The 19609-nt window shown below is 40.3% G+C and overlaps 1 protein-coding gene across 1 annotated transcript in view; it reads left to right on the top strand.

The window, feature by feature from the left end:
• NOS2 (nitric oxide synthase 2) overlaps positions 1-19609 on the top strand; it is a 106927-nt gene that overhangs the window by 69960 nt on the left and 17358 nt on the right. Inside the window, exons 15-20 of the mRNA XM_077480514.1 lie at positions 198-302; positions 2421-2470; positions 6452-6626; positions 7552-7684; positions 10728-10806; positions 14042-14223. Coding sequence (XP_077336640.1) covers positions 198-302; positions 2421-2470; positions 6452-6626; positions 7552-7684; positions 10728-10806; positions 14042-14223 — 724 coding nt within the window. The remainder of the gene's footprint in view (positions 1-197; positions 303-2420; positions 2471-6451; positions 6627-7551; positions 7685-10727; positions 10807-14041; positions 14224-19609) is intronic.

Here is a 19609-nt window from a genome sequence, read left to right on the forward strand (position 1 = left end):
TATTTTATGTTTAGTTCTTGTCCAATATTCACAGATTAATATCTCAAGCAAAATACCAACTAAACCATTCATAATCTGTATAGAACACGTCTAAGTCTTCTAAGTCTCCCACCATACCATGTTACTGTTAGTGCCAACTCTCAGTGATAGGCATTCATTTGAAATGACTAAATGTTTGTTTTATTGTGTTCTTTTAGGTTATCTGTATGCATGATTACAATATCAGCGATCTGGACAAAGAAACTCTCCTTTTAGTAGTTACAAGTACATTTGGAAATGGTGACTGCCCTGGTAATGGGGAGGTAAGCTTCATATAAATTTTTGGATGGAAGTCAAATAATGAAAATCAGCACTTAAAGAACAATGACATAACAATACAAACATTTATGTAAAAGAGCACAGGAAATAGGTGTAGCACTCATATATTGCTGTTTTTCTAACACACTTAAGAATATAAAAGCAAACATTTCATTTTTGCTGTGAGGTAAAATACGTTTCCTGTACAATTACTTAAACATTTATAAAAAAAAAATGCCCATAAAAGATTGCAAACTACAGAATACTGATCCAGGTCTACAGCCTAGAATTTGGACAAATAGACCAAAGTGATTCAACTGTTTTGTTGAGTTTAGCTCCTAAAAGTCCCTTGGCTTGGAATTCTCTTTACCAAATTCTGAGTAAAATGTTCTGAAATATCTTTAAATGTTTTTTGATGTCTGTATTCTGGAGCTCTTATTTGACCACAAGTGTTTACTGGCTTGATAAAGGCTAAGCAGCATATAAGGTAGTTAAAGTGGACCAATCAGTAACTTTACAAGCATAAATAAGTTCATGATAAAAATGTCGCTTTTACCTTTAACCTCTTCCCACCCACAAACTGTTTCCCAGTGTTTCCCAGCATGGTAACCCATGTCAAGGATACATTAGTAAATGTCCTTCCCTGACTCTTTGTGCAGCCCCCTCTCCCGATCTAGGCTGTTACTGACAGCTGGGGTACCCACCGATGATCAGGAACCAATCAGAGAACCACTAAGTCAGCTCTGACATAGTGATTACATGCAGGCTGGAGGCTTGACAAAAATGTAGGCAGTAGTGCTCATCTGCTCTATTAAAGCGTATATATATATATATATATATATATATATATATATATATAGGCAAAAATAAAAATAAAAGTGTTAATTTGCTGTCCCCGCAAAATAACTCAACACAATGTCTAAATAACTCAACTCAATGTCTAAACCACTGGCAACAAAACCGCTAACTGAAAATGTCCAAATTGGGCTCAAAGTGTCAATATTTTGTTTGGCCACCGTTATTTTCCAGCACTACCTTAACCCTCTTGGGCATGGAGTTCACCAGAGCATCACAGGTTGCCACTGGAGTCCTCTTCCACTCCTCCATAATGATATCATGGAGATGGTGGATGTTAGAGGCATTGTGCTCCTCCACCTCCTGTTTGAGGATGCCCCACAGATGCTCAAGTTGTTATGTGTAAAGTTCTGCTTTTAGCAAGGAAAAAATGGGAAAAGTTCATCACTGCTAGGGTTCACATACATTTTAAATAATGTAACTGTCAAAATCAGTTGCATTAATAAAACGAACAATAAATAAAACATTTTTTTTAACCTTTTATTTCTTTTTATGTCTTTGTGCAATTGCCAGCTTAAAGAGCAGTTACAGGCTCCCCCAACAAACACTGTAGCTCCTGACTTTTAATGTAAGGGCATTCACCTGTCCAGGGATCCAGCAATGTCCTCACACAAGCTGATTCTTCAATTGGCTACAGGTGCAGGCTTCGGAATCTCTAGTAAGGAAACATGAAACCATGCATTGCGTTTCCTGCTGCACATGCGCGAGCCACTCTGCACTTTTTGAGTGGTCTCGTATTCTTCTGGGAACTGTGATGTGTCCCAGAAGACTGGGGGGGAAGGGGGGGGATGGAGGCGAACTTCCAGCACAGATCTGAAATGGAAGTAGGAGTGGGTATCGGTCAAAGCCAGGTACCCGCTCCCCCCTACCCCTCCAAAAACAAGCAGAACTAAAAGTTTATGGAATAACAATAGCCTTATGTGTTCCTAAAACAAACATATACAAATTATTTAGGTGTGCAGATTAGGCATAATGTTATTGCAAAGTTAACTAAGTTAACCAACCCAATGCTGTTGGTGCTCAATTTGGCCTGGGCACCTAGACATGAATGATCATGAAAAGGTTAAAAAGTGGACCAGTCAAGGGAATGTGCCTTGGCCAGAGAGAAGATAGGGTTTGATAGATAGATAGATAGATAGATAGATAGATAGATAGATAGATAGATAGATAGATAGATAGATAGATAGATAGATAGATAGATAGATAGATAGATAAGACAGTAAAGCTAGATACAGGATATACTCTGACCTTTTACTTTTTATTATTAGAAATTCAAGAAATCGCTGTTTAATCTGAAACAACTCCATAGTAAAGTAAGGTATGTAAAAATGATGTATGTAACAATGTATTTACATTTGTCACTTCTGCATGGTTCCTCTTTATCAGATGATTCTATAGGAGCCGTATTGATTTTTCACACAATCACAATGTACTCCTTAAAAATGCCTCAATTGACAGATCAAATTGTGAACAACATACTTTAATATCCCAAATGAGTGCATGTTCATTAGTTTAAGAGCATCTGCAGGCCATGATTTTTCCATTTATGCTGTACGTCTAATTAAGGCTGGAAAAAAAAAAAGGTTTTCAGGCCTTTAAACAATCGTTATTACAATCTACACTCGCCGGCCACTTTATTAGGTACACCTGTTGAATTTCTTGTTAACACAAATGGCAGCAATGGCAGAACCTTGAAGCAGATGGGCTACAGCAGCAAAAGACCACACCCAGTGCCACTCCTTTCAGCTAAAAACAGAAAACTGATGCTACAATTCACACAGGCTCACCAAAATTGGACAACAGAAGATTGGAAAAACATTGCCTGGTCTGATGAGTCTTGATTTTAGTTACCTCATTCAGATGGTAGAGTCAAAATTTGGCGCTCAACAACATGAAAGCATGGATCCAGCCTGCCTTATATCAATTGTTCAGGCTCGTGGTGTTGGTGTAATGGTGTGGGGGATATTTTCTTGGCACACTTTGGGCCCTTTGGTATCAATTGAGCATCATTTAAATGCCACAACCTACCTGAGTATTGTTGCTGACCATGTACATCCCTTTATGACTACAGTGTACCCATCTTCTGATGGCTACTTCCAGTAGGATAATGCACCATGTCACAAAGCTCGGATCATCTCACCACTGGTTTCTTGAACATGACAATGACTTCACTGTACTCCAATGGCCTCCACAGTCACCAGATGTCAGTTAAATAGAGCACCTTTGGGATGTGGTGGAATGGGAGATTTGCATCATGGAAGTGCAGCCGACAAATCTGCAGCAACTGCGTGATGCTATCATGTCAATATGGACCAAAATCTCTGAGGAATATTTTCAACACATTGTTGAATCTATGCCACAAATAATTAATGCAATTCTGGAGTCAAAAGGGGGTCCAACCCAGTACTAGCAAAGTGTACCAATAAAGTGGCCGGTGAGTGTATGTAAGTTTTGCAGGGCTTGACATCACTAACCTTCTGGTGATATTTCTGGGGAATGGCTTCCACCAATAGCCTTGCATAGGGGCTATTGGTGGAAGGTGGGCAAGATAATAATTTTTTTTATTCCTTAAGGATACATTTTTCAACTACCTGTATGCATTTACTTTTTTATAGGGGTTGGGAGCCTGGCTATAATAAGGGGCCTAGTATTTTACTATAAGGTCCACTTTAATATCTCTTTGGTTTTATTTATGTACATTTTAAAGATCATTGATTTTATAGGAGTGTTTTTCATAGGAATAGATTGTTTGTATGTGCCCGCTCTTCTTCCTCCCTCTGCTGCACTGTATCAGAGCACTGACTCCGTGTATATACACAGTGGCTGTGATGTGGGCTGTGTGTGATCCCCTGCCCGCTTCTGCTGTTCCTCACCCCCCTCGCTCTGGTGTGTAGAGATCAGAGCCTGCAGTCACACAGGATTATAGAAATGGTAGTCTATGGGGAGAGCAGTACCATGGAGTGGACAGACTGCATTATTACAATACTCAGGTACACCCTTCACTGGAGGAGAAAGCAGAGTTTTTCCTGGGCAAATGTAGTAACGAGAGGCAGTTCAGCACTGGGAATGAGAGAGCGCAGTCCTGTTCCTATCTAGGTCTGCACTCCTACTGGGGAAGAAAGAGAGAACTTGTGAGAATTCTGAGCCAGAGCCACTGAGGACCTGCATGGGAACCATATTCCTGAGTACTGGACCAGTGTTGTGCAGATTTTGGAGCCATGGATGCCTACAACAAAACTGAGAGACTGAGTCAAAAAGAGTCGCTGTATCCTGGAACCTGAGCTGGGAAACCTGTTGTCATGTGTGCCTACAGCCAGTGAAGACCTGATTGTGAGGACTGAGACTTCTGGGACAAATGACCATCAAGTGTATGGGACTGGATCCATTGCATACCAAGAGTGGTAAATGGAAAAGCCCAGCCTAATCTCTTACTTCACACAATTAATGCCAATAGAGACTGCCCCTTAACTAGCAGCCCTTACAGACAGGCTCCAAGGTTAGCCAGCTTTAGTGTATTTAAGGCACCAGCTACTTTTCAGGGGTACCCTGCTCAGGAACATGTACACCCACCCACTCTTAGGGTTGTATGTGTAGAGTGCACTCGGAGGCATTTTAATTTTTTTATAACAGCTAAGACCAAGCGTTATAATGAGGCTTTACTCTGTGCCTTTCATACTTTTATGGTTGATACTCTTCATACCCATACGGTGTATACTAGCGTAATGGAATTTAGCTTTATTGTGGTGTAAGTTAAGGGTCGTAGGTGAAGCTAATATTCCTGTTAGTTAATCTAATGTATTCTTTGCCTTGTTTATTGTTTTATGCATTGTCTTACTTGCCTTTCCATAATACATCTACTTAACCTACCTTCAAATAGCCTATTTTCCTTGTACTATTATAGAGTGGTAGCATACTAATGTTTAAATTACACATGTGTGTCAATGGGGAACGTGCAGCTTAAAGAGTTGTTGCAGAACAGAGGACCCATCTTACCAAGCGGCTCCTCCAGGGGTAGCAATACACTTACACACTACACACGACTGGACTTTCCGGCAGACTAGGTCCGATGGTCTTCCCGATAGACTATCGGCGGAGTTCCGACGGACCTTCCAAACGAACAGACTTGGCCACAGACGAACTGAATGAGTCCGTTCGGAAGTCTGTTTATTTTGAATGTGATGACGTAAGACGGGACTAAAAAAGGGAGTTCAATAGCCAGTAGCCAATAGCTTCCCTTGCGTCGTATTTGGTCTATCGGACCAGCATACAGATGAACGGTTTTCCTGCAAGGAATTTAGTCCATCGGACAGATTTGAAACATGTTCTATTTCTAGGTCCGTCTGATTTTTTTAATGAAAAAACGATTGGATTAGCCCACACACGATCGGATTGTCTGGCGGGCTGATTCCGTCGCACCTAGTCTGCCGGAAAGTCTGGTTGTGTGTACGCGGCATTAGAGTAATAGTTGTTCAATGTGGAAAACTCTGTTATGTAGTATATACTTGTATTCTAGTTCTAGTGGTACACTGACTCGAAACAAGCATTTAAAATAAGAATTCTAAATGTTCAGATTTCCTTGGCTGCATTGGTTCCAGGTCATGTTTTGCAAGATAGTGAAGCTAGGAACATGACACCCATTGGACCTACACTTTTAATACAGACAATTGATCAAGGCACATGTTCCATGTGAAGGTAAACCTAATCTGCAAACACTTGTAGATTTGATTGGAAAATGCCCAACATTAGCCAGTTGAAGAGTACTGCCAAAGTAATGACCCCATCTAAAGAAATCCCAGATAGGTGGTAAACTGAAGAATGGGGGAATTATAAAGCATGAAAGGAAAATAACGGCTCAGTTTTTAAAAAAAAAATTGAAATGTAATTGATTCATTTTACTTTATTTTAAATCACTTTTAGCAAGGCTGTCCTTTGTAGGAGCCACACACAGTAAATTCCTTGTATGTAATGGCCTGCAGCCTCACTACTGAGTTTTCACTATCCAAGTTCTGCACCTGCCAAACATGCTTCTCATCATCTCCCAGCCATTCCCTTACAAATGTAGTACAGAGACATTCAAGGAATAATCATGTACCGCAGGACCTGGACAAGACAGTCTTAAAGAAAAAGCTGTGTGGCACCTGGCAGGGTTGCACAGTGAAAATCTCGAGAGTGGGGCTGCAGCCATATGTCCACATGGAATCAGCTATTGAGGGCTCAGTAAAGGATAGCTTCACTAAAAGGGACATTGTCCTATACGTTGTAAGAAGAATTATGTCTTAAATACTGCTTTTTCCACCAGGTATGCAATTTTTGGACTTGGCTCCAGCATGTATCCACAGTTTTGTGCTTTTGCTCATACTTTGGACCAGAGGATGATACAGCTTGGCGCCTCCCAGATTAGTCCAACTGGTGAAGGAGATGAGCTTAACGGACAAGAAGAATCTTTTTTGTCATGGGCTGTTCACACATTTAAGGTAACATGTCAAAGCAACAGGGAAACATGCTAATACTGTCCCAGAAATATTGAGTACCAAAGTCAGAAAATCCAGTCAAAATTACAATCTATATCTGCAGCTAGGCTAGAAGTCTTTTCAAACCAGCATCTTCTCTTTGCAGTTCTGAAGAAACTTGAATGAATCATCCTAATTGTGAGCTTAGTGGGCTGGGAGTGGTGCAGCCAAGGGGAGCTAGGAGCAGTGCAGAGGGTATCTGAAAGCAAGGTGGGGGATCCATGACCATGATTCAAATGTTGGGAACTCAGTGGAGCATGCTGGTAGATGATGATATCAATGTGACATATTGGGGTTGTTTTACTAAAGTTGAATAGGCTGTTCAGTTTGCAAGGGAAGCTGCCCTTTACAGCTAAGCCCACAGATTAGATATTAAGGTAAAGCTGGACTGATTTCCAGTATCCAATCATTTGCAAACAAAAACATTTTTTATTTTTTTTTCCTTGCATGTGATTGGGTATTCTTTGCAAAGTGAAATTTGACCACATTCACTTAGCGCTGGGGAAAACTCCCTTGCAAAGTGCAACAGCTCACTTGACATTAGTAAATCAAGCCCAATGTTTATAAAATTATTTTTCAAATATCTATCTATCTATCTATGTATATATATATATATATATATATATATATATATATATATATATAGATATATATATAGATATAGATATAGATAGATAGGTAGATAGATAGATAGATGGATATATATATAGAGAGAGAGAGATCTATCTATCTATATATATATATATATATATATATATATATATATATATATACATATATAGTGTATAAATATATATAGTAGGGAGCTCCACCAGCTTGCCTTGACTTTCACTTTAACATTGTTAAATCAGTGTGACATTGTCCTTTGACTTCCTTGTGTGTATTGTAGGCTGCTTGTGAAGCATTCAAGATTAGAGACAGACAAAACATTATACTGCCAAAATGTTATACGTCAACTGAAACCTGGAATGCAGAAGACCATCGTCTGGTCAATGAAGCTCAGCCTTTAGAATACATCAAAGGTATTTCCATATACAGCAAAACAATTAGGAATACATATGCAAAGCCTAATTTGTAAAAAAAAAGTTTTTATTCACTGTCATTTCTCCGTTATTGTTCGTTTTTACCATTTCTCTGTTCATAATTATTTCTTTCTACATAGATAATCCCGATTAATTGATTATTGTAAACACTAGAGGGGAAGCCTGTACATAATTCTTAGCACCCACAAAAGAGTGTGCCATACGTTATCTCCGCTCATTGAATGTTATGGGGCTTGTACACTCTACTCTATCGTAGCTGAGATTGCTTGCTTGGATGACATTGCAAAACAAATAAACTGTGCATGCTGTTTGCACTGTGTAGTTTGATGAAAACCATTAATATAGGCCAGTTTTGGTAACACATATGAAAATATACCATAGGTTCCTGGTGCCCAACATGCGGCACAAGGGCCACATGTGGCACTTAGGTACTCAATATTTAGTAGTGAAAGCCTTGTATTTGTAAATGAGTAATATCAGTGATCTTTAGCCTCATATACCTTAGTTTTTCAATTCCTTCTGCAGCATTAGTTCATTCTCCAATCAAATCTGTAACATGTCTACATTCTCTGACCATTATATCCTCTAGTATGTCTGTAGACTCTGACAGTCCTTTCCAGGACTGACATATACTGAATATTATAGGCAACTTTTTGATGAAATAAGAGGCTGCAGTATAGGCCCCCTTATACCTTGTAAGCGGACAACCACTGTATTACACTGCAGCTGGATCCCCTTTAAATAAACTTAGTGGGGAGGTCAGTGTGAAAGAGAATACTGTTTAGCTACTAGCTTCCTATAGCCAGTTTATGGTAATTACATAATTATTAAAAAAGTTAAGCCTATTTGAGTCATAACCAATGGACCCACTGGCGTGAGACAAGGGCCCAAGTTCTGCATAGACAACACAAAACATGGCCAAATGTGACAGAGTTACCACAGGCAGCAAACAATTACTTACACATCATGTTGCTGATTCCTAATTATGCTTGTGTATGGTGTATAGTTCTAGAATACTACCATGCCTGCCAGTGGCAACCCATTGGGTTTGAGGGTAAAGTTTATAAGTCGAAAGGCGTCAGCTATAGCCTGTACCCATGTAACCAATAAAGGACTTTTATGCTAGAGCATCTGAGTTGCCAGACATTTTTGATTCAAGAATTGTATTTGAGGCCTTAACGTCCTGGTTAGATCACCGGATCACAGCTTATGGACTTTCATATTGGCAGTGGAGCTGGGGTAACATTTTGTTTCTGTAAAGTTAAAAACTAACTTCAAACCAACGTCAGAAAAATCTTCAGTTTATCTAAAGCTTGAATTTTTGTATGTTCCCCTGCTATTGGATTCACTAGTATTAGCAATTTACTGCTGGATGCTGCAGAACTACAGCCGCTTGTTATATGCTTATGTACGCTGCAACATATCTAGTTCGCTCCATTACATATAGATATGACTGCAGTAGGCTTAACGTAAACGTGTGATTTATTCCATGCAGTGCAGGGCCTCACCTCGCTCACAGAACTAGGCCAATAACAAAGCACCAGTCATGTAAAAGGAATGAGAATAAGTCACATTCTCCACATACCCAAAAGTGCTGAATATTTCTGTTCACCCCTGGTGGCTGGGTGAAGTTAGATTGGGGTAGTGGGGGAGCGAAGGAATGGTTAGTAAACACAGTTGGAGAGGGCAGCAGTTAAATTAACCTGTTGCATGGGCAAAGCACAGGTTCACTTTAAGGTGAAAATATATTTTCAAACTTAAATTAAGGGTCACCCAAAACATAAGGTTAAAGCTATAATATAACTATAGGGTCCAAGGTAGCAAGGTCATCAGATGCAGAAGATAAGTGCTAGGATGGAAATTAGATGCACATAGTATTTTTAGATCCTCATCATAATGATTCTTCAAAGGTCTTCTGTCTAAGATAACGGCATGATCCCCAAAATGAAGATTCTATTCAGCCATTGACAGGCATAGTTAAAGCAGTGCGCACACAACCATTCTTCATATAGCCGTTTTCATTAAAGTAAAGGGGCAGGGAAGAGAACGTGACAAGACACAGATACTTTATAGCTCATTTTCCCAAGTTATTGCACCTGCTGGCACCTAGTTCTAAAGACACGGCCACAGACTGCTTGCTGGAAATTTCTAGGGAAGGCAGTGTACGTGTTTACAATTACAGCATGTTCCCCTTTTGCACCATTCTTCTCTGTACACTTGGCTCATTGTTCCTCAACATCTGTCTAATAGCAGAGGTCAGGAAAAGGTGTGGGCTGTGTGTGCTAAGGAAACAGCCTGTATACTGATGTGCCTATTAATGGTTTAGACTGAATGAGAGAATGAGAGAATAAATGTTCCGTGCCACAGGAATATATATAATAATAATTTATATAAATATATTTTGTATATATAAGTATATTATGTATATATACACAAACACATACACACATATATATATATTTATATTATATATACATACTGGGCGTTATTTACAAAAGGTAAATCCACTTTGCACTGCAAGTGCACTTGTCGTTAGAAGTGCAGTCGCTCTAAACCTAAGGGGTAGATCTGAAATTAGTGGAAGCTCTGTTGATTTTATCATAAATTCATGTGCAAGCTAAAATGCTGTTTTTTATTTTCCTTGCATATCCCCCTCAGATCTACAGTGACTTTACTTCCAAGTGCACTTGCAGTGCAAAGTGGATTTGTCTTTACTAAATAACCCCCACTGTGTATTTGAACTGTATATACCAGGGATATACAATTAGCAGACCTCCAGCTATTGCAAAACTACAAGTCCTATCATGCCTCTGCCTCTGGGTGTCATGCTTGTGGCTGTCAGAATCTTGCTATGCCTCATGGGACTTGTAGTTCTGCAACAGCCGGAGGTCCGCTAATTGCATATCCCTTGTATACACTGTATGTGTGATAGATTTCAGCTAGTATCGCTTCTAGAAAATGCTTGCATTTTCCTCTAATAAAAAAAAAAATACCATTTCAAATGCCTTTTTTTTTCATTTAGCACTCTCAAAACTGCATTCGAGAAATATCCTCAAAATGAAACTAAAATCAAGGGAAAATCTGAAAAATGACAGAGCTGGGTAAGTTATCTGCTAAAATAAATATAGTTTTCCCATCATAGTTTTTATATGGGCATACATAAAAATCTGAATTGATTCAGCTAAATAAACAACCATAAAGTGTCCTGTCATTAAAAAGAAGACGGTTGGTCATGGTTGCCTAATCAGACTTCAAAAAAAAAGTTTTTGTAAGCATAATTTTTCTACCATGTATGCTCATATAACCTACGGTGCCTTGCGAAAGTATTGAACTTTTCAACCTTTTGCCACATTTCAGGCTTCAAACATAAAGATATAAAATTTTAATTTTTTGTGAAGAATCACCAACAAGTGGGACACAATTGTGAAGTGGAACGAAATCTATTGGATTTTTGAAACTTTTTTAACTAATAAAAAAATTAAAAGTGGGGCGTGCAAAATTATTCGGCCCCCTTGCGTTAATACTTTGTAGAGCCACCTTTTGCTGCGATTACAGCTGCAAGTCGCTTGGGGTATGTCTCTATCAGTTTTGCACATCGAGAGACTAAAATTCTTGCCCATTCTTCCTTGCAAAACAGCTTGAGCTCAGTGAGGTTGGATGGAGAGCGTTTGTGAACAGCAGTTTTCAGCTCTTTCCACAGATTCTCGATTGGATTCAGGTCTGGACTTTGACTTGGCCATTCTAACACCTGGATACGTTTATTTGTGAACCATTCCTTTGTAGATTTTGTTGTATGTTTGGCTGCATCCACCTTCCCCTCAATTTTAACCATCTTCCCTGTCCCTGCTGAAGAAAAGCAGGCCCAAACCATGATGCTGCCACCACCATGTTTGACAGTGGGGATGGCGTGTTGAGGGTGATGAGCTGTGTTGCTTTTACGCCAAACATATCGTTTTGCATTGTGGGCAAAAAGTTTGATTTTGGTTTCATCTGATCAGAGCACCTTCTTCCACATGTTTGGTGTGTCTCCCAGGTGGCTTGTGGAAAACTTTAGATGAGACTTTTTATGGATATCTTTGAGAAATGGCTTTCTTCTTGCCACTCTTCCATAAAGGCCAGATTTGTGCAGTGTACGACTGATTGTTGTCCTATGGACAGACTCTCCCACCTCAGCTGTAGTTCTCTGCAGTTCATCCAGAGTGATCATGGGCCTCTTGGCTGCATCTCTGATCAGTCTTCTCCTTGTCTGAGCTGAAAGTTTAGAGGGACGGCCAGGTCTTGGTAGATTTGCAGTGGTCTGATACTCCTTCCATTTCAAAATGATCGCTTGCACAGTGCTCCTTGGGATGTTTAAAGCTTGGGAAATCTTTTTGTATCCAAATCCGGCTTTAAACTTCTCCACAACAGTATTACGGACCTGCCTGGTGTGTTCCTTGGTCTTCATGATGCTCTCTGCGCTTTCAACAGAACCCTGAGACTATCACAGAGCAGGTGCATTTATACAGAGACTTGATTACACACAGGTGGATTCTATTTATCACCATCAGTCATTTAGGACAACATTTTCAGAGATCCTCACTGAACTTCTGGAGTGAGTTTGCTGCACTGAAAGTAAAGGGGCCGAATAATTTTGCACGCGCCACTTTTCAGTTTTTTATTTGCTAAAAAAGTTTAAATTATCCAATAGATTTCGTTCCACTTCACAATTGTGTCCCACTTGTTGGTGATTCTTCACAAAAAATTTAAATTTTATATCTTTATGTTTGAAGCCTGAAATGTGGCAAAAGGTTGAAAAGTTCAAGGGGGCCGAATACTTTTGCAAGGCACTGTATATTCATTTGGAAGAGAGTGATCAGAAAGCAGCTTCTAGGGCAGGGATATGCAATTAGCATAAAATGTACCTATAGACAAGTGAGGATCATTATGCCTACGGGTGCCAACAGACAACCCTAGCTGACGGTTCTTAAAGGAACAGGGGATTACCTGGGATTGATTTTTTTGACCTATCAGTCCCAAATAAGGGCGGTGCTAGGGAAAAGATTCCCTAGCACTTATCTGGGACTGATTGGTCAAAAAAATCAATCCCAGGTGATCCCCTGTTCCTTTAACCTCCCTAGCGGTGATCCCAAGTCTGGCTCGGGCTGGGATTTCAGTACCATAAGCGGTAACTCCGAGCCAGACTCGGGATCGCATCGCTGGATACAGGGAGAAGTTACTTACCTTGTCCCCTGGATCCAGCGATGTCCTCCCCGCTGTGTAATCAAGCTGTCCTCCGCTCGATTCACACAGTGCCCGAATGCCGGCGAGCTCCGTTCCCTGCGACGTTACGGCGCACGGGAGCGGAGATCAGCGCCAAATTCAAAAAAGTAAAAACACACAAAACACACACAGTACTGTAATCTTACAGATTACAGTACTGTATAAAAAAATACACACACCCCTTTGTCCCTAGTGGTCTGTGCAGTGCCCTGCATGCACTTTTATATTATAAATATTGTTTTTTCTGCCTGGAATTTGGAGATTGTCCATAGCAACCAAAAAGTGTCCCTTTATGTCAAAAGTGATTTTAGACCAACTAGAAAACAGCGATAATAAATTATAATCACTCGCAGAATTGAGCGATAGTGATTTGTGGGGAAATTCGTCATCAGACACTAAATCTAATGACAGTGACAATTCTGCAAATGAGCAAATTTCTGTGTTATTGGATTTGATTACATTATTGAATAATTTTTATTATTATTTATTATATTATAGACTTTATCATACCCGGGATGTCTGCTAGACTCTGGTTTGAACAGATTTAAGAGAGTTATTCCTAGGAATTACAGGACTACAATATAAAACGCCAAATTTCCATGCAAAATAATTGTACTGCTTTCAGCACCTAAAACCAGAACTAATCATACCGCCAGGGAGGTTAAGAACCGTCAGCTAGGGTTGTCTGTTGGCACCCGTAGGCATAATGATCCTCACTTGTCTATAGGTACATTTAGTTCTAGAATTATTCTGAATTCAGTTTTGTCTAATACAGCAAACAAGAACTCCCACCCCCCGCCTTTTTTCCCCCAGCCTTGTAAAGGAAGTAATTATGCTCATACTATAACTATCCATTGTATGAATGTCCAGAACAGTCTGTGTTATACTCAAGAGTGCTATAATGTATCTCCACCTCCTGCTGTGTTAATGTATCTTTGCACCTTCCTATAAAATATTCAGTCTCTGCTCATCAGTCTTCAGTGTAGTGATGTCCCAAAGTCAAAACACTTGTTGGTTCTGGAAAGGAAATCCTGCATACGTAATTAGTCCTATTAGGAGTTCTTTTTTTGTTTTCAGCCATGCCACCCTGCTAGTGAAACTTTCCAGCGAGAATTACCAGGAAGCTCAGTATCGGCCAGGAGAACATGTTGGTGTGTTTCCTGGCAACCAGCCAGACCTAGTTACCAGCATAATTAAACTTCTAAAGGATGTTCCCCCCAACAATCAGGACATCCGACTGGAGACACGCAGCCCACAGGGTAAGAATCTGTTTTGTTTTGGTGAACGCCTTAACTTCCTTCTTGGTATATTCAGATAAATGTTTTGTCATTTTATAAATAATCTTGGATGTTTTTATTCTGTCTGATAGAATGACTTCCTAGCTGGGGTAAATTACACAATCCTGTTATACATATAATGATTTTCCATGTAAAGATTTATATTCTTTGTTTTAGAACACCTTATAATGGGTCATCTTATAAATCTTTACCAGGGAAACTTTGGGACATCAGTGGGATTTAGAGAAGCACTCAGTATTGATGGACCACATCGCTTGAAACAAAAGTCATATTGTAAATCTTTGTAACATGTAAGATGGAGGAGGAAGGTTTGGGAGGGGAGGAGATTATTGCAGAGGCAGGGGGAGATTTACTAAAACTGGAACACTCAGAGTCTGGTGCAAATGTGCATGGTAGCCAATCAGCTTCTAACTTCAGCTTGTTCAATTAGGCTTTGGCAATAAAACCTGGAAGCTGATTGGTTTCTCCAATTCACCAAATTTTGCACGCTCTAGCCATAGTAAATAACCCCCATTGCCATTTTGCCCTACATGGGCAAGACAACAATGTCTCTGAGGAAAAATATGCAGGCCATCACTGTTAACATCTTAAAATACTATGATAAAAAGCACGTAACCTGTTTGGACCCCAATGCAACATAAGCACGCCTCCATCCCTGTATTAATAATAATATAATAATCTTAAAATACTAGTTATCTGATTGTAATACATAATCCCAAGCATTATTATTTTCTATGATACTTACTATTGGATCAATGAGACAGTCAGACAAATGTGGTCCATTTGCAATTCCTTGCATACAAGTCAGTTGATGTCTCCACCTCCTTCCTTCTGACACAAGGAAAGTCCTCTTTAGATCCTTTTGAAATGACATATATGATGTAGTTCTTCCTTAGCATTAACATAGCAGTCTTTGTTTTTTTGAGTCGTCCCCACCCCCCATAATGTTATTTTACCTTTTGATCCTGCTGTTATTTTTCAACTTTGAAAAAAAAAATAGAGGAACTATACTCACCTAGGTTCCTATGTTAGATGTGGCATCCTGGAGCTCCCCAGATGTCAGCGGCTGGCTTCCAGGTACTGAGCACCTGCCGCGTTCATTTCTGGGCTGATATGACATCACTTCCATGCATGCACAGGGGCAGACTGGCAAGTGGGTCATTTAAATGTAGAAGAGACAAAGCATGTCTTTCTGCATTCAAAATCCTGCCAGTTTTCCCATTTTGGTTTTGTTCAAAGAGTTCCACTTTAACAAACTAAGCTGTCCATTAAAAGTGTCAGTTAGAGGGTTAAAATATTTAACACTGACAGTGATGCTTAACCACTTCCCGTCCCTGCCTATAGCAGAATGATGGCCGGGCAGTGGTTCAGTTATCCTGACTGGGCGTCATATGACTTCCTGTAGGATAACAGCTGCTGCGTGCCCGCCGGGGTGTGGTGTGTCAGTCTGACACATCGTTACATCAATCTCGGAGGCTCTTTACCGTGTGATCAGCCATGTCGAATCACCGCTGATCACGATGTAAACAGTAAGAGCCGTTGATAGGCTTTTCTTCACTCGCGTCTGAGAGACGCGAGTAGAGGAGAGACGATATGCGGGGGGTCTGTGCTGATTGTTTATCAGCGCATCTCCCCCTCAGATGCCCACCAGGGAAGCCGCCAGGACCACCAGGGAAGCACCTAACATATGGATGGCCAGGTACATCCCCATGGCCATCCACATGTGAAAATAAATGCCCAACATATGCCAATCAGTGCCCACAAATGGGCACTGACTGGCATCTCTATGACATAATAAAAATCAGTGATGCCCAGCAATGCCACCCATCAGTGTCATCAGTGCCACCCATCAGTGTCCATCAGTGCCACCTATCAGTGCCCATCCTTGCCCATCAGTGCCCACCTATCAGTGCTCATCAGTGCCCATCTGTGCCACCTATCAGTGCTACCCATAAGTACCCATCAGTGCCACCCATAAGTACCCATCAGTGCCGCCTATGAGTGCCCATATCAGGGCCAGATCAGCAGGTGAAAAAAAGCCTAAAAAGGTAAAATGAATGCTGTCAACACATTTAGGGATGGCTAGACTACAATATATTACATTTTTGGGTTTAATATCGTTTTAATTATCAGAGTGACAAAATAATAGTTACCCAGTTTTATATTCCACTATACTCTACAGATCAACCTAAGATAGTAAGCTTTTAGGTGTTAGGCAATCGGAAATAAATGCCCCTGTTTTGGTATCAATTACTGCATGTTTTAGACTATCAACGCAGAAAAGTGCCCATTGTAAATGAGTGTGTTGATATTTGCACCGATACAACATGCTTGTCTATGTTTTCTGACTAGACTCCTCTGGTGCCAGCCTTATCTCGAGAAACCAAACTGATCATCCAAGCAATTCCAAGGCAAACCATCCATTGCCTCCTCCCTCTGATCTGTCAGACTGTGGAGTCTACTACAGGCTGAAAGTGTACCTAGACATCACAATCATTGCTCAGTCCTACTGATGCTCTGTGACATTGCTAAAGCTATTTTTGTTTATTGCAGATACAATATAATTATTGAATTGCATCACACACAAAAAAATTGCATCTATCCACGCAGGCACAAAATAATTATAGTATCGTTAAACTACTCAGCTAAAAGGCTACTTAACTTGTTATATAGGAAGACAATGAGGAAATAAATATACATATTTCAGTTGTGTCAATATTGTTCAACAGACACTGATTATAATGTAAAGGCTGTTAGACAAGCTGATGTACAACAAACCTAATTAAAAGTGTTTATTGTCTGGTTGTTACACAGGAGTAGTTACATAAATATAGCTTACTTGAACCTATTGTAAGACAATGAACACTAAATCCATTATACTCTGAAATGGGTGTTTTCTTTTTTAAAGGGACATGATAATTTTATGTGATGAGGTCAGTACCATACTGGCCTGCTTTATTGTATGATTAAATAACAAAAGCAGGAAAACCCCATAAAAAATAAATCCTAATTTAACAAACAAAATCTATTGCAGGGTAAAAGATCTTGTGTCCATGTCTACAAAAAATAGTAGTGCTGATTTAGGGGGTTATTTACGAAAGGCAACTCCACTTTGCACTGAAAGAGCACTTGGAAGTGCAGTCACTCTAAATCTAAGGGGAAGATCTGAAATGAGTGGAAGCTCTGCTGATTTTATCATCCAATCATGTGCAAGCTAAAATGCTGTTTTTTATTTTCCTTGCATGTCCCTCTCGGATCTACAGTGACTTTACTTCCAAGTGCACTTGCAGTGCAAAGTGGATTTTCCTTTGGTAAATAACCCCCTTAGTGTCATAGCTGCTGCCACACAATAGCTCTCTTGTTTTCCAGGGTTAGCAACAGTTTGAGACACTCCTGTGGAGGTAGCTACCTCCTCTAAAAAGAATGTAGTGCTCACCGCCCCCCCCCCCCCCCCAGAGGGGTCACTGAAAATTTAACCAGGTCTTCCTAGCTAGTACAGAGGCTGCCAGTTACAAGCAAAATTACTCCAACAATGCAGGCGCAGTCTAATGCCCCGTACACATGATCGGACTTTCCAACAACAAAACCGTGGATTTTTGTTCGAAGGATGTTGGCTCCAACTTGTCTTGCATACACACAGTCACACAAATGTTGGCTAACAATTACGAACGTAGGGATGTACAAGACGTACGTGATATCTTCATTACAAACCCTAGTTTTACAAGACCGATCGCTTCCGGCTGGTACTTGATTCCGATGATGCGTGAACTTTTGTACGATGAACTTGTGTACACACGATCAGAAATTCCAACAACAAAGTTTTGTTGGTGGAAAATTTGAGAACCTGCTAGCCAACATTTGTTGGGGGAAAGTCCGACAACAAATGTTTGATGGATCATGCACACGGTCGGACTTTCCGCCAACAAGCTCACATCCAACATTTGTTGTCGGAAAATCTGATCGGGTGTACGGGCATTAGGGATGTCTTTTTAGACTTTAGTGCCGAGTAACTTGAAACAGGAGACAGGTTCAGGGGTTCAGAATACTCCAAAATGATCAGTAGGAGGACAACTTCTAGCACAAATCCTAGCTGCAGACACTCATGAAAGTCCCTCAATAGGCCTTACTCACAATGTCGCTGGAGCTGACTGCCACCCAGCTTCCACATGTAGTTCCTCAGTGAAGGAGATAAAAAGATCATTCTCCAGACCAGGACTTCAGTTCAGTGCCATGCAGCAAAATATAACTTATTAATCTTATCAAGACCCTCTGCTCAGCACATGGTGAGGTCCAGACTGCAATCCTGGAATCAGTATAGCTGCCTCCAAGGGACAACAGCTCCAGGATAAGGGAACACTCCCTGAAGAGGAAATAACACACTGTAAAGGCTTACCAAGCATTTATCACCCCCAGACACCTTCCAGAAATTGACTGGGGCATGATAAATAGTCATACTGGACATTTGATTCACTCTGCCCTAAATTCTGGAAGCTTGTCTTAGAAGCAGGTGGGAAAAATCAAACATCCAGCTAGGAAACCCTGATCAGACAAAAACAATATATTACTGCTCCACTGACTGCAGTGAAGCTAAAAACTAGATTTATCCTAGCAGACTTACTAGTGGATAGCACTACAATAATAATCACAACAGTGACATATCTACCACTGATAACAGCCTCTCAGAAACATCCACCAAAGTGGCCTTTCTCATGCTGTTAATAGATACAACAATATCACATATGATGTGTGAAAGATTACATCATATGACCTACAGAGACCATTTCAGGAGATCCATCGGGTTGGAAATCGCTAAACAGTTAATGGGCATGTCAGGGGAACACAGGATTAATGGCCGATGCAAGGACAAGACGATTGCTCAGATCCCTATTTGCACATTCTGAAGTGGCTTCCTTGATCCAAAGACAGTAGAGGCCATGAGTAAATAATTTGTTTTGATTTATTATACCAATTCATGCAAGATGCATGCTTTGATGACTAGGACAAGAAAAGTTTAATGTACATCATACTAAGCTGAATTAAATAGCACTTCACTCAAAATGGATTTTTATTGTTTTCTCTTTTAAGTACAGTAAGCCAAGTTAAAATCCCCCATCAGGTCTTTACTACTATCTGTCTCTGACAGTGATATCTTATCACATCCCCTAGGCAATAAAGGGATTAGGTAGGCTTTTCAGCTACCACTGTACTCACTGTATTTCCCTACTAAGAATTCACCACAGAGCACCTCATACATAATTTTATGTCCTGTACCCTCTAGCGCACACATGTCAAACACAAAGCCTGTGTGACAAATCTGGCCCTCTAGGCTTTGTTAAGTGGCCCTCAC

The sequence above is a fragment of the Lithobates pipiens genome, unplaced genomic scaffold (assembly GCF_037356315.1).
Source record: "Lithobates pipiens isolate NorthernLeopardFrog02 unplaced genomic scaffold, aLitPip1_a1.2 Scaffold_16, whole genome shotgun sequence".
In the NCBI taxonomy this organism is placed as follows: Eukaryota; Metazoa; Chordata; class Amphibia; order Anura; family Ranidae; genus Lithobates; species Lithobates pipiens.